Genomic DNA, 23,217 nt, shown 5'->3' on the forward strand with positions numbered 1-23,217 from the left:
ATGTGTGTGGGGGGGTGGGGAGCTCCCTCACTCCGTTACTTTCTTGCCTGCAAACAATGCATTTTTCAGCGCCTCGCCGTAGCCTAGGTGTGTTTGACAAGGCAAGTTGCTGCAAGGCACGTCAAGTTCTGAATTCCCGTGCCAAGTTTTCCAAGCAGATAAAAGAGGACGCTCCCAAGCTCTCCCATCACAGGGGTTTCTGTCTCCATTGCCCTCTGCTCTTTTCCTGCCGCACAGCTTGTATTCGCCAGCCTAATTTTTTTTTTCCACCCTCCCCTCTCTCTCCTGTTCTTTGCATTTCCATTTGAACAAGCCACCATGAGTCGGATCTCTTTCAGATCATCTACTGGAGGGGGCATGAGGGGTTTTAGCTCAGGCTCTGCTATCGTAGGAGGTGGCAGTGGGACCAGAAGCAGTTTCAGCTCCGTCTCTGTCTCCAGAGTTGGAGGAGGAAGAGCCGGAGGTGGAGGAGGCTTCGGAGCTGGTGGTGGCTTCGGCAGCAGAAGTCTCTATAACCTAGGTGGAAGCAAAAGAATTTCCTACAGCTCAGTCGGTGGAGGTCTACGGAGTGGAGCCGCTGGTGGATATGGCTTTGGTGGAGGAGCTGGCTTTGGTCTTGGCTATGGTGGTGGAGCAGGCGCTGGTTTTGGCTTAGGAGGAGCTGGTGGTGGTGGTGGTGGCTATGGGCTGGGCAGTGGATTTGGGATGGGTGGTCGAGGTGGCCCCGGGTTCCCCGTTTGCCCACCTGGTGGCATCCATGAAGTGACTGTCAACCAGAGCCTCCTGGCACCCCTCAAGCTGGACATCGACCCAGAGATCCAGAAGGTGCGAACACAGGAGCGGGAGCAGATCAAGACCCTCAACAACAAATTTGCCTCCTTCATCGACAAGGTGAGAATTTGGTCTTAAAACATCAAGCCACGCTTGTTTGCAGCCGCCTCGGGAAAGAACAACAGGAAGAACCTTCCTTTGGATCTAGGGGCTTGCCTGAACTAATCCCAGCTGACAAACAGCGTGGGTTTGGCTGAAAACTAACAACTGCCTTATGTTACCTCTTTGAAAAGACGAATTTTTTCTTAGTGCCTTATTTCATTAAAAAATTAAATCCCCCTCCTCCCTGTGAGAAACATCCTGGGGGCTGGATGGACCTTCTACCGGTTGTGAAATGGCAAAGCCCTGCACAACTCAATGGGATAACACCAGTTTAACCCAGTAAGGTGGGCTGAGCGTCTAGTGGGGGGCGGGAGGGGGGGAAGGAACACCCAAAATTGCAAATACAGGTGTGGAGCCTGCTTAAAGGCGCTTGAAAAAAATCTCACTTAACATCTCCACTGCTTTTCATACTTGTGAGAATCCTGTGCCCTAAATTAGGAAGATCCTGATAATTTTCCCCTGGTCTTCCCAGTGTCTCTTGACCTTTTCTGTCTGTGTTGAGCGATCTCTCTTTTTCCTGGTTTCCCGCGTGTCGTTCGCGTGGGCTTCAGCATGTGCTGGTCTGTGTTCCTTCCCCAGGTGCGCTTTTTGGAGCAGCAGAACAAGGTGCTGGAGACCAAGTGGAGCCTCCTGCAAGAGCAAGGGCACACGGTCACCAGGAAGTCCCTGGAGCCCCTCTTCGAAGCCTACATCAACAACCTCAGGAGGCAGCTGGACAGTCTCATGGGAGAGAGGGGCCGGTTGGACTCCGAACTGAGGAACATGCAGGACATGGTGGAGGACTTTAAGAACAAGTAAGAAACCCTGAGCTGCAGGATGGGTGATCAACAGAGGGGGAAATTCACAGAATCACATGGGGTTGGAAGGGACCGCAGGAGATCATCTAGTCGAACCCCCCCACCAAAGCAGGTCCACCTAGAGCAGGTTGCACAGGAACTTGTCCAGGCTCTGAACGTCTCCAGAGAAGGAGACTCCACCACCTCCCTGGGCAGCCTATAAATCAGGACAGGGGGTTCATGCTGGATGGTCCACAGCTGGTGTTGGCCCTGGGTTCCTCATCCAGTTTGCAAAACGAGTAAAAGCAAAATTCAGTCCCAGAATGACCTCTGGTTACGTCAGGGCTCTTATGCACAGGGTCAGAATTCATGCTGTAACGGAGGCAATGGTCTGATCCCGTGAGTCTCCCAAAATAATACACTTGGAGACAAGAAAAGCCTGTGAGGAGTATAATGGATGTGCAAAAAAGGAATGAAACCCACCCATAACCTGCCAGCTCCCAAAACCCCCCGTTTCCCTTTTTGCAAAGGAAATCCTGGCACTTCCAGAGGGCTCCGGGAAACCCACCTCTGCTCGCACGTGAGAGATGCTCAGCTCCTCTCGCTGATGCTCCTCAAAGAAACCAGCTTCCCTGGGGAGGGAATTAACCCCCACCAGAGATGGGGTGTCCAGCAGAGGTGGGAGGAACCATTTTAAGGACACTGATAACAATAAGGGACATTTCGGTGGGTTTTTTAGGACGAGACCCTTTGTTTTTAGTTGGCCAAAGTCTGGCGAGAACAATCTCTGCCTTGTTCAACCAGATCTGGCCAAATGCAAATTTGAGAAAAACACCCTGGAGGCCTGAAATATGTTTCTGTTCGAGAGTTAAGCATGTGAAGAGACAAGTTTGAGGTTTTTTTTCTTGGGGGGGAAAGGCCGAGGAGACAGCCCTGAGAGCTGACGGGATGGACTGACACAACCTCTGGTGTGTGGTATTTGGGTGCATTTCAGGTCCTGATGTGCATCGTAGGCTCTTAGAAATACTGATCAGGCCAAAAATGGTGAATGATTTTGTCTGGATTTTGGAGCTACTGCCTGGGAAAAAGAAATTTTTTTTTTTTTTTTCAAGTTTAGAGTTGGTTTAGAGATGGTTCCCGGTCCATTGGCTAATTTCCACTTCTTTCCGTGCCCGCTCGGAGATCCATCTGCGGGGACATCGCTGCCAATATTGAACTGGCACGAACCTGCCTCCAAAATCCAGGTCTTTGCCTCAAGAGCCTACATGTTTTTTCTACTTTCTAGCGAAGCCCTGCCCTGATTATCTGATGAGAGGATGTTGCTCAGAGCCATGAAAAGTTCCACAGAAACGTAGTCTGAGGCGCAATGATCTGCTCTTGCACAATCAGGGCTGAAGAATCACAGACTTTTTTTTTTTTTTTTTAATTAAATGCTGCAGCGGGTTGTTCAGAAGCCATTAGCATTATTATAATATCAAAGATCAAATTGTTACATCATTATATGTTTGTAGGAATTGCAGCGCAGCTCAATGAAAGCCTTTTGCAGAATTTTTCTTTGGGCAAAGGTCACCAAGAATTTCTCCTCCTGCTTCCTACAGCAATGGGCTCTGATCCTGCATGAGCTTGATTTTTCAGGGCAGGGATTAAAATCCATTAATTTTAGCTGGGATTACTCACCCCATGAGGTCTTGGGGGTGAGGAATCATTTGCTCTGCGTCTGCTCTGGACTGTGAAGAGGTGGGAGTAAGGGACATACTGGTGACCCACAACCAGGTTTGGAGCTGGGGTGGTCCCATCTCTGCTTCCATCGTGCTGCCTTCGCTCTTCATTCCCACCCAAACCCTCTCACCTGTTTATCCCAACAGATATGAAGACGAGATCAACCGGCGCACCGGTGCAGAGAATGAGTTCGTGGTGCTCAAGAAGGTGAGGGAACTGGGAGTTATAGGATGGGCAATAAAATTAACTTGGCAGGCACCCAGTCCAAGCAAAGCTGAGAGGAGCTGGGGTTCTCCAACCCCAGGGCTGGGTCAGGCTGTGATGGTGGCACGTCCAGGAGTAGGTATGGGCTGGGTCCTCCTGAGGCCATGAATGGGCATCACCTTCTCCATTCAGTGGAGCTCCCCTCCAGCAGACACCTCCTCTGGTGGCAGTTGCAGGTCATCTGGCCTCTTGTGGCTCAGTTCAACTCTGTCTCAGGTCACACCCCCGGGAGTCAGAGCTTCACCTTCTGCCCAAGAACCTGGGTTTGGCTCACAAAAAATGTTACAACATTACATTAAAAACCCCAAAAAGTCTTAATCATAACAATATAAAACCAAGCCTAAAGAATAACAGACCTGGAAGCAGAGAGATGGTCCCCCTGGTGTCCTGAAGCCTCTTTTGGTCTATGGTTTCATCACAAGTCTTTGGCTTTCTTGTCTTTAGGATGTGGATGGTGCTTATATGAACAAGGTGGAGCTGCAGGCCAAAGCAGACGCGCTGGCAGATGAAATCAACTTCCTGAGAGCTCTCTACGAAGCGGTACGTAGTCTGTTGTCCCAGCGATAGCATCCCCCACGGCTCCTTTCCATACAGCTCTCCATGCTCAGGAGATCCGGTCACCATGCTTGGTGCTGTGCACGGTGAAAGAGGTAGTCACTGTCTTTTTGATATCATAACACAGGCAGAAAAGGGTAGAAAGGTAGAAAAAGAGCAGGGGAAAACATGAGTAAATGGCTTGGTGGAGAAGGCACCCAAGGCACCACTTGTCTCATGGTTTCCACCCCAGATGCCAGACCATCAACTCAATTTTTTTTTGTATCTTCTGCAGGAGTTGTCCCAGATGCAGCAGCAAGTATCCGACACCTCCGTGGTCCTGTCCATGGACAACAACCGTAACTTGGACCTCAACAGCATCATTGCTGAGGTCAAAGCGCAGTACGAGGACATCGCCAACCGCAGCCGGGCAGAGGCCGAGGCTTGGTACCAAAACAAGGTGGGTAACCAGAATTTTGGCAACTCATGGGGCATCACACTGGCTGATGGGGGACAGGGCTAGAGGAGGAAGGATCCAGAATGGAAGGATCCATTGCACCAGAGATGAATTTATCTTTCTGTGTATGTTGCAGTAGGCTCTTGAGCCTACAAGCTCAACCGTGGGCTTGTGGACCACTACCCTTGACCAGCCTTATGTTCCTCACGGTGAAACCAAGAGTCAAGATGTTTAACTGCTTAAAGAGCCTTGACCCCAGGCTCACAAAGAGTCCCCGCTAGACCTGACCTTAAACCCAGAGCACTCTTCTTTCCCTGCCAGGTTCTTAATAATAGGTGACAACACATAGGTGCTCTGCGCAACGCAATAGTTGCCTTCTTGGCATATAATGATAATTAAGGGCAATGCTGCTATTCCACGGGCAGCTTGCTCAGGGGAATGTTGTCCCCCACCCCTTAACCTGCACCCAGACCTGCACTTCGTGCCCTGAAGTCCCCTCGCCCTTCCCTGAGCCCCATGGTGTCTAACCTGTGCTCTCCTCCTTTTCAGTATGAGGAGCTCCAGGTCTCCGCTGGCCGCCACGGGGATGACCTCCGCAACACCAAGATAGAAATTTCGGAGATCAACCGGATGGTCCAGAGGCTGCGCAATGAGATCGAGAGTGTGAAGAAACAGGTAGGAAGAGAGGGTGCTCCTGTGTGGTGGGGGGCAGGCGGGAGATGATGGTGGCCAGGAACGGCACAAAGACCCAGCTCCTGGCACTTGAGCAGGGCTGGAAGACCAGACTTTTCCCCCGGCATGAAAGAGGGCACAGCCACCTCTGTCTCTGCCCACCAGAGAAGGTCCCTCAGTGCAAAGATGTGCTGTGACAGCCCCTTTCTTGCTGGGGAAGCAAGTTGTGAGCTACTAAGCTACCCTCAACAAAAGTGGGTGGCAAAGCAGAGAGATGTAGATGCCTCTCCTTTTCTTGGGGAACAGGATCATAGAATCATAGAATTGTCTGTGTTGGAAGGGACCTTTAAGTTCACCTTGTCCAACCATCAACCTAACTCTGATAAAAATCATCACTAAACCATGTCCCTAAATGGATAAGGGTTCAGCTCCCCAGTTGCCCACCCCATGGCATCTTCCCAATGGCCCATCAGGAGCTCTCAGTGACACTCTGGGAGCCACCAGCCGGTATCTACAATACCACAGCAATACTCCGGAGAGCAGTTTGGGGTAGCCCAAGTTAAACAACTACCTGTTCCCCTTGTTTTTAGTGTGCCAACCTCCAAGCCGCCATCGCCGAGGCGGAGGAGCGTGGGGAGATGGCCCTCAAGGATGCCAAGGCCAAACTGTCTGAGCTGGAGGATGCTCTGCAGAAGGCCAAGGCTGACCTGGCCCGGCAGCTCCGTGAGTACCAGGAGCTGATGAACGTCAAGCTGGCCCTGGACATCGAGATCGCGACCTACAGGAAGCTGCTGGAAGGAGAGGAGAGCAGGTGAGGACAAGCACATGGACCTGTTGGGTGCTGCTCTTCAGAGCAGAGCACATCTTCTTGGGCTCAAAGAGCTCACCTCAATGGGCTGGAGGACCCAGTTGGTGAAGATGTAAAAGAGCAAACAAGGGCAGCGAGAGGGATAGTTTAAATTATGAGCTTTCTAGGAAAAGATGAGTTTCTCCAGCTCTTCAACCTGGTGCACTATGAAAAATGAGAAATACCACCTTTCACCTGTGATGTAGACACATCCCACCAGAGGACAGTCCCTACTGAAGGCCACAAAAGTCTAATTAGATGGTCCTAGTGGCTCATGTTGCATCTTTTCTGTGCTTTGCCATCATTACTTACTTCCCCCTTTCCCAACAGGCTCGCTGGAGAGGGCGTTGGAGCCGTGAGCGTCTGTAAGTATCTCCCCCACCTTCCACCCCGGTGGTGCCGGTCCCCCCACCTCGGGCAGGACCCTACAGTGAGTGTTTGCCCTTGTCTCCCCATAGCCGTGGTCAGCAGCTCCAGTGGGATGGGCTACGGCGGCGGGAGCTGCCTGGGCATGGGTGGAGGACTCGGCATGGGAGGCGGCGGTGGCTACAGCATGAGCAGCGGCGGCGGCGGCGCCTGCTTCGGAGGAGGCAGTGGAGGTTTTGGAAGCAGTGGAGGCTTCGGAGGAGGCAGTGGAGGCTTCGGCGGGGGGCTCAGCTACGGTGGAAGCAGCACCTTCAGCTCCGGGAGCAGCCGAGGGGTCAGCAGCAGCACGGGAGGCAGCATGAGGATCGTTTCCAAGACCACCACCAGCAAAAAGACCATCAGATAAGGCTTGCGCGGATGACGACGACGTGTTTCCTGCCTTCCAAAAAAAGCAAGTGCTGCCCTACGAAATCAACAGTGTAAATAGCTGCGCTAGAGCTTCTCCTTCCTCCGTCCTTCACCCTCCACCCTTGGGGCAGCGGGGGGAGACCAGGACCCCACTGCGAGAATCCAGAGTACCTTTGGCTAAAGAACAGGTTGTAACAGGTCAGCGACAGGGCTTTAGAGAGCCCTTTGGACCATGGTGGTGGCCCTTTCAGCACGGTCCTCGTTCTCCCCTCGTTCTCCCCCAGGAGTCGTGCATCTAAAGCCAAGTGGGAGCATTTTGTTGAACGGGGACAGCCGTGCTTGGCCACTCACCTTCTTTTTGCTCCTCCTAAAACAAGGGTGACAGCCTTGTGAAACCACAGTCCGGGGTCCTCAACCTCCACGTTACAACCTCCAAATGTGTTGGGTTTTGGTTTTTTTTTTTGCAACTCAAGATTTTATTTTCCAGCCCCTTCTGTTTCCTCAAGCACCTGTGGGAAAGGTTCTTGCTTTCTGTGTATATGAATGGCCACACTGATTTCTAGCTCCTTGTCCTCACAGCTACAGCCTCTTCACTCTCAGACCTCACCCTCCTCTATGGTCCAATAAAGAGCATTTGTCATTTTTAAAAAAAATCTGCTGTTTTGGGGGCTTTTTCTTCTCTGCTGACCTGGGTATGGACATGTCCTGTGCCCCAGCCACGGTGGGGACTCTCTGTAGGCAGGTCATGAGAAAGGACCATTGCCTTGAGGGACAAAAAAACCCCTCAGTTTGAGGACTCTGGCCTGGGGAGGGTGGAAAGAAGGGTGGGATGGGTGGAGAACTGAGGCATGGGGAGGAAAAGCTGCCTCAGTTCACGTGTGGAACAAGGTCCAGCCCGGCCTTTAGTTAACTGGAGGGAATCTTACAGCAGAGAACGTAAGATTTCGGAGGAGGCACATCTCTCTCAGCACCGAGAACATCAAACAGGGAGGGGAACAGAGCAGCCCAACATCGCCCTAACCAGAAAGAGCAACCACAGGGGGCAAAGGCCGGGGGGAACGCAGTGAAAAGTGGCCAATTTCTGCCCAGGGAGTATTCGCACACCGAGGTTTCCCTGGCATGTGCAAATATCTCACTTCATATCCCAGCTTCTCCCCTGGAAGGGCTGTTTTGGGGCCTCAGCTTCATTTTGAATGAATTGGAGGTGCCCGCAGCTCCTGGCCCCTCCGGGGTGGTTTCAAAGCCCTCCCTGGGCAGAGGGTTTCAACCGGGGTTGAAGCTGTCCCCAGGCTCCCTCCCATGGATCCGTGGGGATCCCCTGGCTCTTGCACCCTTTGAAGCTGTAGGAGCAGGCGTCAACCCATTGGGAAGCACGGAGAGAGGTGGGAATCCAGCCCCAAAGGCAGGAGCTGGAGCATGACCCAAGGGTGAGGAAAGGGGCCAGGGCAGGAGGGCAGCAGATGAGGAAGGACCCACAGCCCGTTGGAGATGCTGGTCCCAAAAAGGACCAGGTTGTTGTCCACCAACCCACCCCTTGGCCCCTGCAAACTCCAACTGGGGTGCACCTGGGTAGGACCCCAGGGAGTCAGAGGAGAGGGGGGCACCAGCCACCTCTGCAAGGCAAAAGCGGCTCGTGCACGGTGTGACGGAGCACTCCCTGTGGGGAAACACCTCCGAGCTCCTCACCCTGCACACCCATCGCACTGCGCAGAGGCGTGCAAACACCGGCCAACCCAGCGTCGTATCTCCAGCAGGTGGGGACCCAGAGCAAGAGAAAGGCTCGGTGCCGCCCTGCCAGTGCTGGAAGCCCTGATGGTCCCACCATGGGCCAGGGCTGGGGCTCACACCCACAAGTGTCCTCCCTCTAGAGCATATGGTTGGACTCAATGGTCACGATTGGACTCAATGAGCTGAAAGGTCCCACCCAACCAAGAATTCTGTGATTCTATGATCATGGCTGGACCTCAACAACCTAGACAGTTCTACAACTCTATGGGAAGGGGCAGGGAAAGGATGGCTTAGGAAGGTCGTGGCAGCCCGTTCGCACCAGAGGAGGTTTTGTGAAGGGTGAATAGGTTGGGCTTCATCCATTTAACAGTTTGCATCAGTTTTCAAGCATGTGACCACATTTCTTAGGCTGTCTTAAGGAAACAGAGTGAAGCAAAGCATTTGGAACAGGCAGGGCATCCTAACCGGGCTATTGCTGCTAAACTGCATTTTGTTGGGGTGTTCATTTATTTGTTTTGGTTTTTTTATTATTGAAAATGTCAAAGGTAAGTTTGGTTTGTTTTTTTATCAGAATTGTGGACAACACCTTGCTGTGCCATCAGCCTCATCAACACGTGGGTCAACACCGAACCCTCCATGAACCTGGGTTGAGCCGCACTCCCATTCCCCAACCCCACAGTACCTGGGCATCTCCAAGCTTCCATCAAGGCCAAGGCTTCTGCCGGGTCCTTCTCCTGCCATCCGAGGGTGAGGACACTCCGAGGCAAAAACAGCACCGAGGAGCCATCGGTCCCTTCTCTGTGTTCCATGGGAAGTGTTTAAGAGCCCACCCCAGCACCTTGTCTCAGTCAGCAGATGCAAAAAATCATCTTCTAGTCACCTCCTGATATGAAGACCTGGAAAAAATTCAAGTCAAACTTGACAAGTAATTTTAGCTGAGAACTTAAACATTAGGTGAGAGATTTTTTAAAAAAATCTCCAACATTTCATTTCAACCTTTCCTGTAGGAATGATCCTGTCCTTGGAATGCTGCAACCTCTCCCCTTAACGCTTCCCAAACGAGACTTTGCAGCTTTTTGACTCAAAACCAGAATTTTCATCAAAGAAAATGATTGTGTTTTAATTTGCAAACGGTTTACACAAGCCTGCAAATGAAATAAGACGCAAAATGGCTGTGGGGAAGGTAAGACAGGATGCAGCAAAACCAGCAGCAGAACGGTATTCCCAGCTACGTCTGAGCATTGGGATTTAAACAGGGCAGTGATATCCCCCCCTGCCCGGAGCATTTGGGGGTTGCAGGATGGCAGTGGGGACCTCCGGGCTCATGTGGGGTGCACAGTAAATAAACATGAGATCCCATAAAATTGGTGCCCCACGACTGGATATACTTTCCAGGACTTTCCAAATACTTTCCAAACCCTTGTTCATCTCACCAGCTCCGGGGCTGGGGTTGTGCAGATCCAGTTTGTTTTTGACAAGGAGAAATCAAACTTCCCACAAGCTCTTTGCAAGGGAACTGGACCCGGGAGCAGAGCTTGATGCTGGATGGAGCTGGGGGACAGGCCACGTGAGCTGGTCCCAAATAATTTGGGGTTTTCCAGCAACTTCCAGGGCTGTGTTTTCTTTATCGGGAGAAAAGACGTCCCCTGGGGCCATGAGCAAGGAAGGGATTCGGTGTCGGAAGGTCTCACCTTCCATGTGGAGGTCACAGCCCCAGCAGCCCTACTTGGGCATTAGAGATGGGCTCAGAAAGCACTACAAGGAAATTTTGGGATATTTAGGTATCTCTGGGCACCACCATCTAAGCACCAGTGCTGGATAAAGGAATTATCAGCTAATTCCCACCTACAACCAGAGGTTCTTTCAAGATGCTACAGGGGGAAATGAGACCTCCCTGCTCGGCATCCAACAACAGCAATAATGAAGGTGAAGTTATTCCAAAACTGCATCAGTGTCTCTGCGCTAGCCCAGAAAACAATTATCTGGGGAAAGCAGGTCACGCCTACACTTCAAAGCCATCTCCTCGTTAGGGCTGACTGGCCTCCAGATACCGCCGGGAACAGGCTCAAAGGGCTGCAACACCCAGTGCCGGGCAACACCTATGGGAAAGCTTCTGAGGAACCCATCCTAATTCATCCCTTGGGGAAATAAGATTCATGGACACTCACCTCCTGCTCCTGAGGTCTCTTGGAGGTCCCCGTCCCCGTCTCCGCAGTGCTGGGATGCTGTGAACCGCGTGGGTCCCCCCCGTGGAAAAAGCCCAGGGTGACCAGCAGGACTTCATTAACTTGGGATGAAATAGTAAATTACGGTCAAAATGAGTAGGGTTTGAATTTAGGTTAGCAGCCCAAGTTTAACCCAAAGGCTTTAATTTAAGCAATTAACCTAAATTACAGCCTTGACTTTACTGATAATTAAACTGAGATTAGGTAGCACAGGTGAACCAACCCAAGTTAGTAAGACGTGCTCACATTTCATAAATATATGAATTTTTGCAAACAAAACACGCAGAGGCACTTCTAAAAATCTGAGAAAGGGCATCCATCCTCAAACAAAGGCTTCCAAACTGGATGCTGGGGAGGAGCCGCGGTGCCGAGGGATGGAGAGGAGGTGAGGAAAAGCCGTTGGAGGTATCCCCTGGTCAATGGCTTCACAGATTTCTCACTGAAGGGGCTGGAGTTGCCTTTATTGCCCTGAAATGGCCAGAATTCACATCCCCACTCTCAAAGGAGAGTTTTTACCTCGATACCAGCGCGACGCCAGAACCAAACCCAGCCAAAGCTTTCCTCCCAGGTTTAGAGCATGGTGAGAAGGGATCTCCTGACTCTTGGCCTGGGACCTGCACCCTCTGCTCAGCCCAGGCGGGAGAGATGAGGAGGGAAAAGGGAAGGAAAAGGTTTCGGAGCCGGCTCAGCCTCGCAGACGGTCTCTGCCACGTCAGGGGGGGCTCTCGCCCGGTGGGACCTGCCCCAACACAGCTCCTTTTTTGTGGATGAGGAGGAAAAAACTACAGCCTGAGCGAGGGCAAACATTATCCTCTGGTGGAGGAGGAAAAGGCCGTATCGGAGCGAGGTATCTGCACCAGAGCAGCAAATTCATTACATGCCTGGAGCTGCAGGGTGCACGGGAGACACTCCCCCGGGAGCTACCTGGAAACCCTGTGTTTCATCAACAGAGCAGGGTGGGGGCCCCCCCTCTTGCCATCACCCCATACCCCAAACCTGTAGCTACAGCTCCTTTGTGCTCACAGCTCTGCCTTTTGTAATTACCTCTCAAATTCCTTCCAGATGAGTGACAACCGCATCACCTCCACCCTGGTGCAAATGTGAAATGGAAAGAAATTAATTTCTTTTTACTTGGTTGGAGGAGCTGTATTATTACTATTATTAACAATGGACTCCAACGCAGTTGGCGTACTCTTTAGCCAAAAAAGACAAGTTTCATATGTAAAAGGAGCCTGAGGGGAAAAAGGAAAGTACTGACGCATCAGGCTGTTAGTAACCAAGGGTGGGTTTCAGCCTGGCCAACTCTGCACACCCTGAGTCAGCCTTCTCCCTACCCACCTCCTGCTGGGGAAGGTGGAAAGTCGTCTCCATGGGCTCCTCCATCCATCTCCCTCAAGATGGGAGAGTCTGCCATTGGGTGGTCATCTCCACTGATGACAGAAGAATGCAGAAAAACTTTCAGGTAGAGTTGTGTGAGATGGAAAACACCCAAGAGGGCAATTCCCAAAGGGACCACGGGCATTTAAGACGGCTGGAAATGTCCATCTGCCTTTGAATGTCTTGCTCTCTGGGACCTGCATCCATATGAACCAAGCAGCCTGTTTAGGGGGGGAAACCAATCTCATGCATCCGAGCCATGACATCTGCCAATTGATGGGTAAAACCCCTAAGGCTGATCAATAACCCCCCACCTTTTGGACATGGACCTGTTGGTTGCCATCCATTCACTTCCAGCTCCCGTGGGTGCAAGTGTGGGGAGAGTCAGACCCAGGAGGCAAAAACTGCAGGGTTAAGCCCTTCTTTCCAATAAAAGCTCCATCTTGCAATAAACACCAAAATAAACTAACAATGGCTATTATTCCCCCCCCCTCCCCTTTTCATTTAAAAACTCAACCGCAAATGGAATCCATCTGAAAGAAAGCAGCTGAGGAACCAACGGGGACACGGGGAGTCCCCTCTAATGCAGCTGCCTGGCACGACAGGGGCAGATTGAAGGTGGGAATTCCTCAATATTCCGTTATTATTGCTGCCAGGAGCTGCTCAGCCTCAGACGACACAGGAGGAAGCTCTTGGTGGGGGGATGCATTTGCAAGTTCACCCTCTTCTGTAAATAAATTGCCTATGAATCATCTTTTCCTGAACAAGCTGAAAGCAGTGAGGGCCAGAAGCACCAGCCATCCCTCCAAATGAATTACTTTTCACATTTTTTTTCTCTATTTGCCTCGTTACTCCAACTGCCTGCACTGCTAAATGCAAAGCAAAGGGCTGCGGGGGTACCTGGGGCTGAGGAAGATCCAGGATGTCCTACTGTGTCCAGATTTCCATGGATCTGGGCAGAGGGAATCCTTCCCTGGTGGATTCAGGCAGGCAGGGTCCCACTTTCAGACGTGGAGCACTGAAAGAGCTGATTAAATGGTTGGGAAACTACGTCGTGTTTATAAACTGGGAGTTGGGAACAGCCCCGGAGCACTCCATTTCCATAGAGCCACTGGGTTCAAAGCAGCTCCCATTCCCACAATCTTTACTCCTATGTTTTTTTTCTATTTTCTTTTTTGTTTGTTTGTTTGTTTCCCTCCCATTGAAACACCGAAGCTCACACCTTGCAAGCCGAGGTAGGACCACAGCTACTTGTGATGGAGCTGTCGAAATCCCCACGGGACCAAAAAACTTGTGAAAACCTTTCATTTTCATTCCTGAATTACTTATTTTTAGTGGCAGAAGCAGGACTTTCAGAAGAAATCTGGCCATTTATAGGGATGGAGGTGAAGATACTTCTGCAGAGACGCTGTGGTGGTGCAGAGGGGATGGTGGAGGGCGAATCACAAAACCCCAGGACAGACCAACTCAACGCAGGACCCACTGAGAAACACGGCTCCCTGCCCTAAAACACAAGGGCCCGTAACTCCCCCAGACCCGTTGCAAACAGACAAGGGGTGAAAGCCATCCCCGGGGATGAAGTTTTCCACCGGGAGAGGTGTTGAGTGACAGGCGGCTCTGAACGGTGTTTTCCTCCCTCTGCTCAAACGTGACTCATCGCAACTTTCCAAGGCTTTGATATGGCCAAGAGCCCGGGTGGCTACAAAGCCGGCAGAAGGCGACAGTTATTCCCAAACAATACCAGCTCAGAACCTGGCTGTATTATTTCAGAAGGGCGTGTGTGAGGAGTGAGTTCGCTCTCCAGAATGCTGTTGGACATGCCAAGCCTAATTAATCAGAAAGACGATCCACCTCATCAAACCCATCCCAGTCTCATAAATGCATAAAAGGGCTCTCCCCAGCTCGTGGAGAGCACAGGTTCATCCCTCTCTTTTCCCTCCTACTCCTTGCTCCAGGCCAGCACCTTTGCTCCTTTCTTCTTGCTGTAGCATCCATCCCGATCCAAAAGCCAGCAATGTCTCGCCAGTCCACCGTGAGGATCCAGAGGGGAAGAAGTGGCTTCAGCGCCGCTTCGGCCGTCGTCCCCAACACGTGCCGCACCAGCTTCAGCTCGCGCTCCGTCACCCGGGTCGGAAGCTGCAATGCCGGCAGCGGCTTTGCCAGGGTTGGTGGTGGCTTTGGAAGCAAAAGCCTCTACAATGTTGGTGGATGCAAGAGGATCTCCGTGGCTGGAAGGGGTGGCAGCTTCTACGGATCCACAGGTTTCGGTGGTGGCACTGGTAGCGTGTACGGTGGTGGCTTTGGCATGCCAGCTAACCTTGGCTACGGATATGGGGCATTTGGTGGTGGCATGGGTGGCCCTGGATTCCCTGCTGGGGGCATCCACGAAGTCTCAGTCAACCAGAGCCTTCTGAAACCTCTTAACCTGGAGATTGACCCCAGCATCCAAAGGATCCGGAAGGAGGAGAAGGAACAAATCAAAACCCTCAACAACAAATTTGCCTCCTTCATTGACAAGGTGAGACATGACCTTCCCTAAATATCCTGTCCTGATTTTTTTTGATGGGGACTCTTTTCTTAGATGCTTTATGAGCAACCTAAGTTGATCTAGAAGGAATAGAAATGAGGAATGAGACTGGAAACTCCAGGGAACGGTACCTGCTACATAGTGGTTGCTATGAATTAATCATCCAGTATTCAAGGTCTTCTTCATTTGCTGCTTGACATCTCACAGGCAGTGGAGAGAGAGGAAGCTCTAGAAGACACAATCCCATCCTTCTCGAGATGATGGGGTCTCTCCACTGAACATTATAGGAGCCTCGAGAACAGGTTTTTAGAGGGTGAAAGTGAGATACAAGCAACCCATCTAAAATGACCGAGAAAGGAACCATGAAAATTGGCACTAGTGAGAAGTTAGCTTGAATTCCTTGCTTGAATTTCCACAAAGGCATTTAAATTTATACCTGTAACAGTTCCAGCGTGTTTGGACTGTTGGCTCAAAATAGCAAAATCTGGCCCAAAACGACTTCATATTCTCGTTAACTGCATTGGAGGTACAGGAGCATCTGCTCGATTTCTGTTCTGGTCAAGCAGCTCCTCTTTAGTTTCAAGGAAAATGCCACACTATTTTGGAGATTTTTTGTGGGGTGGGGGAGCTACACTAAAGGGAGGGAGAAATGGCACTTTACTGTTGTTTTCTTAGTAAGGCTGCAAACCCTGTTTTGCTCTTATCTGATTTTTGCAACCACTTTTCAACAAAAATGCATGTATCTTACCTCAATTTAGCAAAGTGATGCAGGTTGCAAGAAAACCAGTAACCATTCCAGAGTCTGTTTGAAAGAATAAGCAGGGTCCCTGCAGTCAAACAGCAAATTCCTCCTTTTACCAGACGAGAATCTGGCTCCAAAAACCATCTGGAAAGAGCTTTTCACCACCTCAGCTGGGACTGAGCTTTGCAATGAAAGTTCTCCAGGAAGCTCTGTTCTCTCCAAACATCTTGAAGACATTTCTACTTGCAGGTCCGGTTCCTTGAGCAACAAAACAAAGTGCTGGAAACCAAGTGGAGCCTGCTCCAGGAGCAGGGGATGAAAACAGTTAGGAACAACCTGGAGCCGCTCTTCGAGACTTACATCAACAACCTGAGGATGCAACTCAACAGTTTGCTGAGCGACAAGGGCAGGCTGGAGGGAGAGCTCGTCAACACCCAGTACATGGTGGAGGATTTCAAGAAGAAGTAAGTAGAAGCAGCAGAGCGAGGGGGTTTTGCTTACCTGGGGAAGGTTATTTCCTCCGTTCACCATCCTCAAGCCAACCGGGGGACCCAGGAGAGGCCGGGAGACAGGAATTCCCCAGAGTGAAGGTTGTGACATTTTCTGGAGATAAACGGTAACGGAGTAACAGATCCAAATGCACAAACATTTAGGGAATAATCTGGAATATGATCAAAGTCTTATTAACTAAATTACCTACTGAGAGAGAAAAAAACCTAAAATTACATGGTAGGTCTGCAAGTTTGAGGACAACACACTTCATTTGCTTAAGAGAGGCAGGAGGAGTATGACTAATGGCCAGAAATAGGGGAGAAAAAAAAAAAAAAAGAATAGATTATTTAACATTTTTTTTGATGTACTTGTTTTAACTGGTTTAGCCCAGGAACACGCTCGTGGTCTCTTATTCAGATGCTCTGGAGGAGAAAAGAACATTGTATGCAAAATGCTTTTGAGGAAGTTCATTCCAGCAAACTAAAATCACCTCCGTCTGTTACTTGCCTAAACAAATGCTCCTTCTGCCTCCCTCCTCTAGGTACGAGGATGAAATCAACAGGCGCACGGTGGCAGAGAACGAATTTGTGACACTCAAGAAGGTGAGAGCAAACTCCAGAATTCCACCTGACCATTATCTCTAGGGCTCTAATCCCCTGTTCATTCACAAATCCACCCATTCATATTCCAAAAGCCTTTTGGTTTGTTTTTTTTTACCGTTTCTTCCCCAGACTGTTACTGCAGAAAAACACCTGTTCCTGACTTGCTAATAAGAGTTTAAAACACATTCCTTAAATCTCTCATCCTCCAGGATGTAGATGCTTCCTACATGAACAAGGTGGAACTACAAGCCAAGGTAGATGCGTTGACTGAAGAAATTAATTTCCTGAGAGCCCTCTACGAAGCGGTGAGCGCAACCCCCACCCCCCAAGAGACGGTTAAGAGCTTCCCTCCCTCCTTCCCTTCATCAGAAATAATTTCTCCCCCCGGGAGATGCTAAATCCTTCACCTCTTTAGCGTTACACCAACCGTCTTTGCTGCTCAGATAAGGATCTGCAGCCTCTCCCAGGTCTGCTCGCTCCTCTGCCGGGATGAAAAGGCATCTCCCGGCTGGATGAGCTCATCGAATTCCCCCTCACCCCACCGTGTGCTTTTGCAGGAGCTCTCTCAGATGCAGACCCAGATCTCCGACACGTCCGTTGTCCTCACCATGGACAACAACCGCAACCTGGACCTGGACGGGATCATCGCCGAGGTGAAGGCGCAGTACGAGGACATCGCCAACCGCAGCCGGGCTGAAGCCGAGTCCTGGTACCAAACCAAGGTGAAGAAACTGGGGTTTCCGTGCTGTTATCTTCACATCTTGTCTTGAACAGATAAAGCCTGACTCCTCCAAGAAAGCCTTCTCAAATAGTTCCTCTTGCAAAGCAGCTAGTCTAGGCTCGAGGAGGGACTCATGCTTTTAACACCCTTGTTACTCCAAAAATGATGGATTTTACCTTGACTGGTTGTTCCTCTCCCCGTGACAGTACGAGGAGCTGCAGGCTACAGCCGGCCGGCATGGGGACGACCTCCGCAACACCAAGCAGGAGATCTCCGAGCTCAACCGCCACGTCCAGCGCCTACGCTCTGAGATCGACAGCGTGAAGAAACAGGTAAAAAGTGGGAAAAACCCACATTCTTAACCAATTTACCCCTGACGTGCAAAGGAGAGGAAGGGAAAACATCAGAAACAACCTAGGCAAGTTCTGCTCAGTTTGACCAGAACTGTCACCAAAACTGGGGAAGCTGATGGAGCTGGAGTAAGACCTTGTGGTTTCAGGGTAGACAAAGAACAAGTCCGGGTCCTTTCTGGGGAATCTGACTGGGGGTTTCTCTTCTGCAGTGTGCAAATCTGAAAGCGGCCATCGCGGATGCCGAGGAGCGCGGGGAGCTGGCCCTCAAAGATGCCAAAGCCAAACTGGCCGAGCTGGAAGATGCTCTACAACAAGCCAAGGCCGACCTGGCCCGGCAGCTCCGTGAGTACCAGGAGCTGATGAACGTCAAGCTGGCCCTGGACATCGAGATCGCGACCTACAGGAAGCTGCTGGAGGGCGAGGAGTGCAGGTGGGTGGGAGACACAACCTCATCCTGATTTTGGAGGAGCAAAGCAATGGAGGCTGGAGATGCTCAGCATTTTGGAAACACTAAACAGGGCATTAGGTTCCAGGGGGAGGGAAGGTTGTCCTTCCTAGTGGAAACAGAATTGTGGGAAGCATCCCTGAGCTACACTAAAGTTTTTATTTTTCTCCCCAAAAAGTGTCTAGGAAATGTACCCTATTTTTTTCCCCCATTACCAACAGTTTTCTTATCTTCTTACCTTGTTGTGTTCTGTCCCCTACCAGGCTGGCTGGAGACGGTGTCCCAGTGAATATCTGTAAGTCTCTCAAACATATGCAATGACCTGATCTAGGCACAAGTGTGTCTCTGCCCTGAGGAGCCCAGATAAACTGAAACCTTTTCCTTCTCCCTCTTGCAGCCGTGACCAGAACGACTGTGGGAACGGGATACGGAGGAGGAAGCAACCTCAGCATGGGAGGGGGAATCTGCAACCTGGGGAACAGCTTCAGCTGTGGAAGTGGTCCTGGGATGAGCAGCACCACCCTGGGAGGCGGCAGCAGCTCCAGCGTGAAGTTCGTCTCCACCTCCTCCACCAGAAGAAGTTACAGAAGCTAAAAGTCTTCCTTTCAGACACCTCCACCCGCCAGAAAAACACCTTCACACTGGTCTTTTAGTAAAGCGTAGTTGGGGTCAGCAGAATGGCCACCTAAAGCCTATGTCTTGTTGCCCAGGAGCCTCGCTCAAGGAGGTCTCACCCAGCTGTGTTGTCCAGCATCACCTGGTGTCGGGCTCTGCCACGGAACCCCACTCTCCAGCTGGTTTAAATTTGCAACTTGGCTTGTTACAGCTCAGCATTTTTATTTTTTTTTTGGCCGGATTTTGTATATAAAAATGTGTCCCATGACTGTTTGTCTCTCTTCACTTTCTGGTGTTTGTCTAATAAAAATGCACATGTAATTTATTCTATTGTGTGGACCTTTTAATTAAAAGGCACGGAGCAGCAAATGCAAATGCAGATAACAAGCACTTCTCCTAGGGCCCTGCCCAGTTCAAGGCACAGATTTTCGCTCCTCATTCACATATTTCTCCAATCTCTCCAAAACGCACGGGCTCAGGGTAGCACTGGAGGCAGGTTTGCCCTTGATTTTCCGTGTTCTCCTCCTCGTGCAAGCAAAACCCCTGGAAGCTAAAGACGGGGCACGCCAAGGCAGGAGCAGGGCACGGGGGAAAAGGTCTGAGACTCATTTATTACGCAGCTTCCAGCCAACGCAACACACAAGAGCCCAGCTCCCAGGGGGTACAGAGGGCAGTGCCAAGGGTGTGATGTACCCACACAAACTCCTAACAATAGGGAACTAATTACCAGGGGAGTTGGAGCAACCACCCAACTTGTTCCAGTCTATCAGTCCATCTCCGAACCCCGTTTACTGGGAGCTCTCTCGCCTAAATGCAGGTGCCAGCAGAGCAAAATATGCCCAAGCAGGTTGAAAACACTCTCTTTCTGCTCAGAGCACTGGCCAGGCCAGTTTAGGTCTTGGGTCCTGGTGTTGATGTTCCCTCTCTGCCTACAAGCAGGTGGAAGATCTGGTCCATAGGCATTCTGTGAAATGAGATGTTGCTCATCCAACAGCTATAAAAATGATCCAAGAATGGGACACCTGCTGGAAAGTGAAATTCTTCAAGATCCAGTGTTTCTTCACATTCCTAGATTACAGTGGAGACAAGATCTTGCGTTGAGAAGGTGGAGGAGAAACCAGAGGAGGCGTAGCAATTTCAGATGTGGTTCTGACTAATCGGGAGAAATTAATTGAGGAATTCCAGCCAACGCAACACACAAGAGCCCAGCTCCCAGGGGGTACAGAGGGCAGTGCCAAGGGTGTGATGTACCCACACAAACTCCTAACAATAGGGAACTAATTACCAGGGGAGTCGGAGCAACCACCCAACTTGTTCCAGTCTATCAGTCCATCTCCGAACCCCGTTTACTGGGAGCTCTCTCGCCTAAATGCAGGTGCCAGCAGAGCAAAATATGCCCAAGCAGGTTGAAAACACTCTCTTTCTGCTCAGAGCACTGGCCAGGCCAGTTTAGGTGTCTGTCTTGGGTCCTGGTGTTGATGTTCCCTCTCTGCCTACAAGCAGGTGGAAGATCTGGTCCATAGGCATTCTGTGAAATGAGATGTTGCTCATCCAACAGCTATAAAAATGATCCAAGAATGGGACACCTGCTGGAAAGTGAAATTCTTCAAGATCCAGTGTTTCTTCACATTCCTAGATTACAGTGGAGACAAGATCTTGCGTTGAGAAGGTGGAGGAGAAACCAGAGGAGGCGTAGCAATTTCAGATGTGGTTCTGACTAATCGGGAGAAATTAATTGAGGAATAAAAGCAGGGCATCATCTGGCTGAGAGGTACAGAGCGACAGATCTCATTGCTGCGAGAAGATTGTACAAATAGATGGGATTAGAAGTCCCCACCCTCGCACCACGTTTCAGTAAGTTCAAAGAAGAGGAAAATACTCAAAGAGATGGGCAAAAAGAGAGGAACTGGTGGTTCCTGAGAGACAGACTGTATTCAGATTGTCCTTTGAGACCAGTAGTTTCCTATAATTTTCTAGAATGCTCTGAACTCTGCATGTTCCTCTCTCTATCCCTCAGGAAACCTCCTTCCCAAGGACCTGCAGGCTTGGCTATGGGTCTGCTTCAGCTTCTCCACCACCTCTCCCTGATGAGAACTTGCAGCAGATTCCTGGGAAGGAGCAACATCCTCACCCTGAACAGCAGCCCGGGCAGGGTTAAGTAACGGTCTTCCTCATCGCTGGCCAAACACATATCTAACTGGAGAGGACACACCGTGCCAAGAGGCACGTCATATGGACACCATCCATTGCATCAACACCCAGGTCACCACACTAAGACTACACAGCCCTTCATTTAGCATAGGAAAGGCTGGGGCCAGAGCATTTCTTCTCCTGGGACATCCATTTTTTAAGCAAGATACAGAAAAAAACCCTGGTAGAAGTTCTCATTTCCAGAAACATGACCGATGTACAACTCTCCTTGCACCAGAGCAAGGCCCTGGTCACCACCAACGTCACCTTCTGCATCCCATCCTACTGGATGAGTTACGCAGATGAGGGATGACCTGGGGCTTGTGCTCCAGTGGGAGAGGAAAGCCCTCATTAATTCGGGCACAGCCCAGATTAAAACTTTAGTCCTAATGAAACGAACGGCGCTTGCACTCAGGGGCTCGAATTTGCGATGCGCGGAGGGAACTGATTGCTAATTGCTGCCCGTGATGTTTTTACAACGTTCTTTAGGACAGACAGTTGGTGGCTGAGTCACAGAAGCTCCTTTCTCTTCAAAACTGTTGCCTGTTGTAACACACAGTAGCCGAAACACTCCCAGAACAGTTATTTTAGCTTCGTTCCAGGGTGTGTAATGGAAACATTAGAAGAACAGAGAGGAAAATATAAAAGAAAATAAAATAAAAAGCGTGGCTGAAAGGCAAAAAGAGATGACGGGCACCTGCAAATTACCCTCCGGGGACCTTCTGGTCAAACTCACTTGACTGCCCGGCCTCCATGTGTGAAACCAGCACAAGTGCATGCTTAAAAGATGGATCCATGGACATCTGCTCCATGCCCTGGTGCTTTTCTAACGGCTGGGGAAAGCCATGACCCCCCAACCACACTCAGCGGAGGACTGCTCCCTCCTCTGAGGAGCAGATATTCACCTTGGGAATGGGCATCCACAAGAGAGACAACCCAAAGGGTCCGAGAGAAGCATCTCCAGCCCTGGGCAGCCAGACAAGACACTGAGAGTGACTTCCAAGCATCTTACCTGCCCTGGGCTATCACCCGTGTGTACGGCGCTGCCACACAGCACACACGGGGCGAGTGGAGCCAACACTTGTCTTTCACCAGAGAAATGCACTATTTGACTTCTCCTGGGTGCTAAGGAATGAGGGAAAAGGGAGTTGTCTGTGAACGGTGTCGAAAGCACAGACCTCAAGCGCCGCGTTTCCTTGTGAGTAAGAGATATCGGAGGGGAAAGACAAGAGAGGTGGGGAGGGCAGCCTGGGAACCCTGTAGAGACAAGGTCACCCCGTGAGTCAGGAAACAGCCTCAAAAAAACACATCTGTGCAGGTGAAGCCCTGAGAAATCGCCAACTCAGGTTTTGTGCCGTCACGGCCAACGGGAACTCCCTCCCAGCTCAGATTCTGGCATCTCATGGTTTCTGTCAGACTGAATCAGGATGAAATGTAGACCCATCCCAGGGAAAGAAATGGTCTGAAAATACCATTCATAAAACCTTCTTACACAACCCCAACTGGTTTTTGATAGTTGATCCTCTAAGACGTCCATCAACGCCCCATCACCCCCCAAGGCTTTCCCTCCATCACCTCCTTCTCCCCTTTTGTATCACTTTGGGTTTAAATGGCTCTTTGTTTGGGCATGAGAACGAGAGTCCAGACTTTCCGACAAGTTGGGGCCTGAGGTGCTGCTGCCCCGCTGGGCTTTGCTCAAAACCACAGGAGCAGGAAAACATGGACCCGCAACAACGGATTTCTCAGCCCTCGGACCACCACTGCGCAAAATGACGTGCCTTTACGCAACAGAGGGGTTGATTCATCCATGAAATAGGGATGAGCGAGCGCTTGCCCAACACAAGGAACCATCTCCTGCAGAGGTGAAAGGAGGGACGAGCAGGAGTTGAGCAGGCAGTATTTAGTGTTTTTTTCAGATATTTCGACAGCCGGATCATGATGGTCACCACAAAAAAAAAAAAAAAAAAAAAATGCAACTCCTGCACTTTGTAGGTGCTTCAGAGGTGATGGTGCTCATGGTGAACTCACCATCCGTCTGCTGGTGGGTGTGCCGAGCCCAGTTAATCAGTGAGATGAGCACCACGCCAGACCCATCCCCAGCTTCTCAGGGTATAAAAGGGCCGGTCCCAGCCCCGGGGAGCACAACTTCACCTCCCTGATCTTCCCCTGCTCTTCCTCGCTGCTTTAGTCTTCCTACTACCCTCACCCCATCACATCAGCTGCC

The 23,217-nt window shown here is 50.7% G+C and overlaps 2 protein-coding genes across 2 annotated transcripts; both read left to right on the forward strand.

Moving 5' to 3' along the window:
• The first annotated feature begins 215 nt into the window (after positions 1-215).
• Positions 216-7,629, forward strand: LOC106896014 (keratin, type II cytoskeletal 6A-like). Its single transcript, XM_014955707.1, has 9 exons — positions 216-891; positions 1,513-1,727; positions 3,575-3,635; positions 4,137-4,232; positions 4,522-4,686; positions 5,233-5,358; positions 5,946-6,166; positions 6,533-6,567; positions 6,661-7,629. The coding sequence occupies exons 1-9, from the start codon at positions 319-321 to the stop codon at positions 6,972-6,974; spliced, it is 1,806 nt and encodes a 601-aa protein (XP_014811193.1). The 5' UTR covers positions 216-318; the 3' UTR covers positions 6,975-7,629.
• Positions 7,630-14,320: 6,691 nt separating this feature from the next.
• LOC106896016 (keratin, type II cytoskeletal 6A-like) lies at positions 14,321-19,127 on the forward strand. The gene is made up of 9 exons (XM_014955709.1): positions 14,321-14,824; positions 15,825-16,039; positions 16,609-16,669; positions 16,879-16,974; positions 17,227-17,391; positions 17,597-17,722; positions 17,953-18,173; positions 18,452-18,483; positions 18,586-19,127. The coding sequence occupies exons 1-9, from the start codon at positions 14,321-14,323 to the stop codon at positions 18,780-18,782; spliced, it is 1,617 nt and encodes a 538-aa protein (XP_014811195.1). The 3' UTR covers positions 18,783-19,127.
• The last annotated feature ends 4,090 nt before the right edge of the window (positions 19,128-23,217 follow it).

This window comes from Calidris pugnax, unplaced genomic scaffold (assembly GCF_001431845.1).
Source record: "Calidris pugnax isolate Ruff unplaced genomic scaffold, ASM143184v1 scaffold300, whole genome shotgun sequence".
NCBI lineage: Eukaryota > Metazoa > Chordata > Aves > Charadriiformes > Scolopacidae > Calidris > Calidris pugnax.

Bases quoted from the DNA above. Each gene is read 5' to 3' on its own strand.
- LOC106896014 (XM_014955707.1), top strand. From the start codon at position 319: ATGAGTCGGATCTCTTTCAGATCATCTACTGGAGGGGGCATGAGGGGT. The intron at 4,687-5,232 runs GTGGGTAACCAG...CCTCCTTTTCAG, and splicing joins AGGCTTGGTACCAAAACAAG to TATGAGGAGCTCCAGGTCTC. The intron at 6,167-6,532 runs GTGAGGACAAGC...CTTTCCCAACAG, and splicing joins CTGGAAGGAGAGGAGAGCAG to GCTCGCTGGAGAGGGCGTTG.
- LOC106896016 (XM_014955709.1), top strand. From the start codon at position 14,321: ATGTCTCGCCAGTCCACCGTGAGGATCCAGAGGGGAAGAAGTGGCTTC. The intron at 14,825-15,824 runs GTGAGACATGAC...TTCTACTTGCAG, and splicing joins TTGCCTCCTTCATTGACAAG to GTCCGGTTCCTTGAGCAACA. The intron at 18,484-18,585 runs GTAAGTCTCTCA...TCCCTCTTGCAG, and splicing joins CGGTGTCCCAGTGAATATCT to CCGTGACCAGAACGACTGTG.